At 35.7% G+C, this 7,471-nt stretch overlaps 2 protein-coding genes across 2 annotated transcripts in view; one reads left to right on the forward strand and one right to left on the reverse strand.

The window, feature by feature from the left end:
* LOC106879562 (glycosylated lysosomal membrane protein) overlaps positions 1–383 on the reverse strand; it is a 27,046-nt gene extending 26,663 nt beyond the window's left edge. Inside the window, exon 1 of the mRNA XM_014929197.2 lies at positions 194–383. Within this exon, the coding sequence (XP_014784683.1) occupies positions 194–274 (81 nt within the window). The 5' untranslated portion in view covers positions 275–383. The remainder of the gene's footprint in view (positions 1–193) is intronic.
* A 6,100-nt stretch (positions 384–6,483) lies between these two features.
* The window catches only part of LOC106868110 (epoxide hydrolase 4), a 13,339-nt gene continuing 12,351 nt past the window's right edge, over positions 6,484–7,471 (forward strand). Inside the window, exon 1 of the mRNA XM_052976160.1 lies at positions 6,484–6,863. Coding sequence (XP_052832120.1) covers positions 6,648–6,863 — 216 coding nt within the window. The 5' untranslated portion in view covers positions 6,484–6,647. The remainder of the gene's footprint in view (positions 6,864–7,471) is intronic.

Here is a 7,471-nt window from a genome sequence, read left to right on the forward strand (position 1 = left end):
CGTAGTCTTAAATAAATAACAAACATCATAATTGAAAAAAAAAAAAAAATGACGGGATTGTCATGATTGGAATGTCTTTCGTTATAAGTCTCTCCGATAGGGATTGAGCAGGATCAAAACAACAACATAAATAAACATGTAATGTAGATATTAATTCACACACACAAAATAAACAGACACATAGAAACTGTACCTTTCTTGAATGACAGAAGACCACCAAGCTAAAAAAGCAGCAAACAGTTGCTAGGAGGCAGAAGTGTAATTTAGAAACCATGTTTACAGGAGGTGCTCACTAAAGCATCTGAAACACTTGCCAGCTTTAACCTCGTTTCCAGATATCTCTGTCAGCTGATAGTCAACTCGATCCGGTGTATGTCTCGTGATCGTTCCTATATCTGAGTCAACAATGTCACATGCTTAATTGGTCTTCCTAAAGTTTAGATGAAGTTATGTACTGATGTATGCGTGTACATGTATCTGTTTGTGCGTGTGCGTGCGCGCGCATGTATATGTATGTATACATGTATGTTGACGTATATATATATAAATATGTATGTGTGGAGAAAGAGGAGAGATTTGGTAATGAAGACAAGAAAATAAAACTTAAAACAAATTTTATATTTGATGGATATAAGTTACAATGTGACTCAAGGGCTGAGAGTCCCGTGTATTGCCACTTTTCAGGTATAAGCACCATAGCATTTTAGTAGAAATACTTTCAAGTTATTCTACTCCATCTCACTTAACGTGGTTAGTATTATAGCTGCTTCTAATAGGTTGAAACTTGCTAAATATATGCACGGACTTGCTCTGGGGGAAACAGTGGAGTCAGAGGACACCCTCTAATTAACACAAACCCAGAATGCACACACCCCAATACCCACTCTGAGACAATCTGCAAGGCTGGGAATAACCATGAGAAAAGTGGAACTCCAGGAAACTCCTTTGATTTATGTGAATCTCAACCCAACACCATATACTACACCCAACAAGCAAGCATCCCACCACTCACTACTAAATTTAAGGCAGCTAATTATATCAGCTTACCCCCAATCTCCACCCCACCCCCACACCCGAATGTAACGGATTGCCCCTGGGTGGACAATACATACATACAAATGTAGTACATAAATGTGAGATAGTTATACACACTACTAGTAAATTTTACATAGGGCCCACAGTTAATGATGTGAAACAATGTATAGGCACTCCTACAACTAGCCACTTAGGTTTTCCACTTCACTAGTTGAGTATATCCATAAATTGGACAATTCTAAAATTAGCTATGTAGCATTGGATTCAATCCTGCATTTTGCCACATACAAATCACAAATGACAATTCAATCATAGTTTGATCATATGCGCAGCCGAGATTTAATCCAATGGATAGTTGTTGTTCATGTGATAGTTTGGTAGCCTGACTAGAACTTTCTGTGAATACTGCCTATAAATACAGTCAATAAAACCACAGTTTTGCAGAGTGTCACAGACATCAGAGCTGCTACGATCTTCTCCTCTCTCACCAAATTCAGAGTGTCTTAGGTTGAGCTTGAATTACACTCTCCATATAGCTGTTCTCATGGCTGCATATTCAATCAAGGATAATCAAAGAAGACAAGTTGCAGCACCTGAATATTTACTTGATGTGTAAAAACATCAGGATCCTGATGTTATTGGTGAAAACAAATAGCATATCCAAATTCAGCTCGAAAAAGCACTTCAGGAACACTTGTCTATTGAACAGAAACATTTTCATTGCCAAATTCTGTAGACTTGTGTCTACAGAACTTCATTCACTTGTCAAACAGAACAGTATTCCTCTCGGTGGAACAACATTGGTTTGGAATGATTCTCAGGTTTTACATCAGTGTCAGTCTTCTTCTTGACAGATGTGCTGACAGAAACTATGGGTCAATTACTCATTCAATATGATCTTACAGCCAGTCTTAAAGCTTCGACAATATGTGTAGTTACCTAGAGATTTCACAAGTCTAGGGGCCCAATTCTGATCTATGTGAGGTATGGTTTGCCATCAGTAAATAAATACTATAGGGTCCAATGCACTGATTTGCCTGGAGTATTAAAATGCTGCTAAGATGTCCCTGAATACAGTCCATTCTATGTTATGTGATAAGAGTTGACTTTAAATTGGATTCATCCATCCTTTTGACAAGTCTTCTTTTTGTCCTGATGGGTTTTTAGTTACCCTCATTGTCAGGCTAACCTGATAACAATGACTGTTAGACACTTGCAACCATTTCCATACGTATACAATTGAGAGAATGGAAGGACAGAAGAAAAAAACAACCACAGGGTTTTGTAGACGTGACAATTCAAGCATTCACAACCCCAATATTACTAGCCCTAGTGACTGTAACAGCGACAATAAAAACAACAACAGTGATTGTACCAATAACAAGAATAACAGCGACAATACGAGCAGCCTCTGCCATAAATCAAGGTCAGGGAAGCTAGGGGGTTAGTTAATTATCAAGGTTATGGAAGTGGCTTCAAACAATCTGCTCTCTGGCAGACAAGCAAAGGATGTGTTGATAAGAATTTCCATGGTCAGTGGCAGGTGAGATGTACACTATCTATCCCTCACCTTGCCACTCACATAAACGTTCTGTGTGCCATACATACACATAAACACTGATGCACACAACGCATACCCCTCCCACGTACACACACACACACTCACATACAGAGATATACATGTACATATATATGTTCACTGAGGTATCTGGAAGTGCATATTGGTATATATACACATGAACTACATGTTTTGTGAAAAATCAAGGTAGTGTGTATGTCCTGGTCTGACTTTGGGGTATTGGGCCAAAGTGTGAAAAATGCTTCATTACCACCCTTCCCTTGCATAAAGTATAGTAAAATTATGAATATTGCTAATTTCGTGCACAGATAGCTAAATTGTAGCAAGATTTCAGCCAGAAATGGAGATGTTTTTGGCCTACAATAGAGAAAATACAAAAGGAGACCTTGGTTGTTACAGAATCTTAACCCTTTTGTTACCATATTTCTGCTGAGATGCTGTGTTTCTTTCAATTAATTTTAAATATAACAAAGAATTTAGTAGAATAACTTAGTTATCATTAAGCTAGTGTTAGGAACATAAATTGTGACTGAGGTTTGGTGGAAGATTTTAATTCAGAACTTTTGAAAACAAGACATTTGTACTATAGATCCAGAGGTGGTTTCAGCTGGGTTGGTATCAAAAGGGTTAAATTCAACAAAATCTGCAAATTATATATATATAACATGATATCCCTGAAAAAACTTTCTTGACAATAACAAAGCAACCAACTCCAAGGAAATCATTGAAAAAATGCTTTGGTCTTTTCATTCACTGGGATACAAAATGGGCATCAGTCACTTGGATCAATTTCCACAAAATTTGGGAGACATCAATGATGAACTGGGAGAAAGATTCCACCAAGACATGAAGGTAATAGAGAAGAAATATCAAGAGAGATGGGATGGCAATATGATAACTGATTAAGACGGCGAGCTGGCAGACACGTTAGCATGCTTTTGGGGTTGATATATTAAGTACCAGTTGCATACTGAGGTCAATCTAATTGACTGGCTCCTTCCCCAAAAATTTCGGGCCTTGTGCCTAGAGTAGAAAAGAATATGATAACTGATTATTGTTGGAGTATAAAAAGGGATTGGCCACTGCTAAAACATTCAAGGAAGTATAAGAAACAGAGGTTTCTTCCTTCATAATGACATTTGATATGTTTTTGTCTTTTTGCATATAATTTGCAGAGTTTGTTGTGTTTAATGTTCTGTATCAATAGAAAAAAACAACTTTAGGCCTCATTTTGTATTTTATCTATCATAGGCAAAAAAAAAAAAACATTTCTGGCCTAAAATCTTACTACAATTAAACTATCTATGCACAAAATCAGCAATATTCATAAGTTTACTATACTTTAAGCAAAGGAAGAATGATAATGAAGCATTTTTCATACTTTAACCCAATGTTCCTAAGTCAGACTAAGACATAAAATCAAAGAAAACTGTATATTTTTTGTGAAAAATCAAGGTAGTGTGTATACAAAACTCCTGATGTGACTGGTGAAAATGAGTAGTATATCTGATTTCAGCTCAAAAAAGTGCTTCAGAACTACTTGTCTATTCAACAGAAACAGAGGCTGTTATTAATAATCATGAGGAGATTGAGAAAACCATTGTCAAAGAGAAGTGTACAATAATGATGAAACTAGGTTTCTCTAGGAGCACAAACTTACTAGTACTTTTATTTCTAGCAAAGAAAAAGACAGCATTAGGCTATAAATCATCCAAAAATCGTCTGGCACTTCTTGTGTATAAATGCTGCTGGAGATATAAAATTAAAGCCCTTACATGTGTATCACTCCCAAAATTCATGAGTCTTCGATGACTATGCTAAGTGTAATCTATCTTTGAATTAGCATTCAAATAAGAAGGCTATATGATTATGAGCCTTTTCCAAGACTAGTTCACAAACTTTTTGCCCTCTTGTAGAAATGTACAGGGTCAGGTGTAATATTTCTAGTAAAGAAGTTCTCCTTTTAGACAATGTACCAAACCACTCAAGAGCTTAAATAATCTTTCTGATAATATAAGAGAGGAACACTCATGTTATTAAAGCACAACGGTTTTGCTCCAGAAAACAGATTGAGATGTGAGTGGTAAATTTAAGTTAAACTGAAATTAAATATAAGCACATGAGACTGATTTTCCTTGCTTTTCAGTAAACATTTTTTTAATGAAATGAATACATTTATACCAATTAGGCTCAACTCAGTGCTTAAATAGGTATGAAGGGTCAATATAGTCATTTTCAAGGGAACACAATTCTTACCATTGTCAGAAATTTGTGACTCTAAGCAGTGGTTTTAATCATAGTTCCTTTCACTCCTCATGGAATGTTGTGTGACAACATATCTCCAGCCAGCAGTTGCACATCCCGTCATAAAACCTGCTCTTAGGCCAGGTTCTCTTCAGTCCTCAACCACGTCTTGATAACAGGACTGCTTCGCCTCCTATGCCACACACCAATGGAAAAAATTCTATCTACTGGAAAATGAGGTCAAAGTTGTCATGTATAATGTTTACTACATTACAACAAAAAGTTAAAATTCAGGTGAAGGGAGGCAACTTCTAACAACCAACATGAAGTTCTAACCCTTCTTCCGTCTATTTTGAAAAATATTTATATTAATATAGGTTTATTTCCTTTGTTTAATATAACGAACAAATAAACTGTAAAGGAAAAAGAAAAAGATCGTTAGGATTTTCTTCACATATGGAATTACTAAATGCCTAAGAGGCTATGAGTCTCCCCCCATACACACACACTGGTGCTTTTTTAAACAAATCTTATGATCAGATGAAGGATAGCATCTACGATTTTTTCAGGACCTCCTATGCAAGTGAGAAGAAATGAAGAAGTTACCCTTACGTGAGAATGCATGCAATAGAGTAGACTCTGCAAAAGAGATACATGAAAGGCGTGTTAAACTGGGTGATTTACATATAGAAAGAAAATTATCCGTAGATTGGAGATGTTATATTTAAGATCTGTATCAGATCCAGTATCAGAGACAAAATTATTAATATAACATAACAATATATTGAATTTACTCGTGTACAATGCGATCTTGAATATAATGCGGCCACTTAATTTTGTACCTGAAGACATATTTTATCCTCTTATATGCTTTTTTTACACCTGTCTACAATGCTGTCCACACCAGTACTGTCCCTCAAATTAATTACATTCCCATGCAATAAACCTTACTTAAATTTGTTTTACTCAGCACAAGAATAACCTTTATAAAAATGAGGAAATCCAGAAATTTCTAAACAGTCGTTATAAAATTAATGTTGCCATCCTAAAAAAAAGTTCCCTCATTTATTTCCAATAGATTGCTCACAAGTAGTGAGTTTATCTTAATCTATATATTCCCTCAAATTACTCATACATACTCTTGTACCAATTTTAGAAATTAATATTTGGTATTAAATTTCTTGCAACATACCAAATAAATACGAAAAATATTTTTTTTAAATATGTCTTTATATAATGGTGTAATAATAATTTAAGATTTTAGCACAAGGCCAGCCAGATAGGGGAGGGGATAAGTCAATTACATTGACCCCCAGTGTTCAACTGGTACTTATTTGATCGATCCTGGAAGGATGAAAGGTGAAGTCGACCTCGGCGGAATTCGAACTCAGAATGTAAAGACAGAAGAAATGCCACTAAGCATTTTGTCCGGCGTGCTAGCGATCCAGCCAGCTCACCGCCTTATATAATGGTGTAATAATATTTTCTCTGTTTAGATAACAGTTATGTAAAAGAATTTATTACTATTACAATATAAAGAGCCTGTTACTCCCCCACCCTACCATCTTCTGCTGCTTCACCCTCCACACACACCTTTTTTCATTTCGTTTGTTTTTTTGTCATTAAATTCTGTGCAACATTTGTTTCAGTTGAACTTTCTATCAAGTCTCTGAAATTAGAGCATAAAATCACTTACTGACAGGAGCTGTCACTAATATCTGCACGAGCAGACTTTGATCTTTCAGTTAAAAGCTACTGGAGTTTCTTTTCTTCACATCAGTTACTTAAGATGTCGATTATTAATGAAATATCCTGGGTTGTGATTACTCATTTTTTAACCTTCTTTTATACGTGTTTTGCAATAGGGAGACTGATACTATCTTTCATCACAAACCCGTTCAGTATTTTCGGCATATTCAACTTCTGGCGGGGTCCAATCTTTAAAGCTCCTCCACCTCAATGGAATGATGAAGAACTCGGGACCCACGGGTTTCTGTCACTCAGTGTAAGTTATACTTTTATTTTTGAACAACTCCCGATACGCTGCTTTATTGTGTACATTAGAGAATACGATTTAGACAATATCATATGTTCATTGAAATTTGAATAAAAACTAAAACGTGATGCTTGTTAGTGCTCCGAGGAGAAATCATCTGTTTTGCGAAATTCTCGTGAGTCTTCCCTCTACTTTTTTTCTGCTATTTACTGAACTGGTTCCTGTTAAATGTCCCACCGATGTTTAGTTTTATTTAGTAACTTTGGAGTGTTTACAAGTTATTATTGTGCGCCCCCCAGGTCAGATCTGAACGAGCCGACCTATAGAGATAGCTGCGATCAACAGTTTTTTTTTTGTCAGTTCTAGCGTGCTTTCACTTTACTGCAACAAATGGAAATAAACTATGGTGCGAGCAGAAAAATGTTTAATTAAAATAAACTAAAAAAAAAAAAACTTACTTAAACTCTTTTTTACTAAGCACAAGATTATTTTTTATAAAAATAGAGGGTTTCGGGAATTTATTAATAGTCGTTATAAAGTGACTGTTGAATAAAAAAAGAACGGTGGACATTGGAATTAGACACTGAGGGAAAATGGCTGTAACTTTTTTATTTTTT

Source organism: Octopus bimaculoides, chromosome 2 (genome assembly GCF_001194135.2).
Source record: "Octopus bimaculoides isolate UCB-OBI-ISO-001 chromosome 2, ASM119413v2, whole genome shotgun sequence".
Taxonomy (NCBI): Eukaryota; Metazoa; Mollusca; class Cephalopoda; order Octopoda; family Octopodidae; genus Octopus; species Octopus bimaculoides.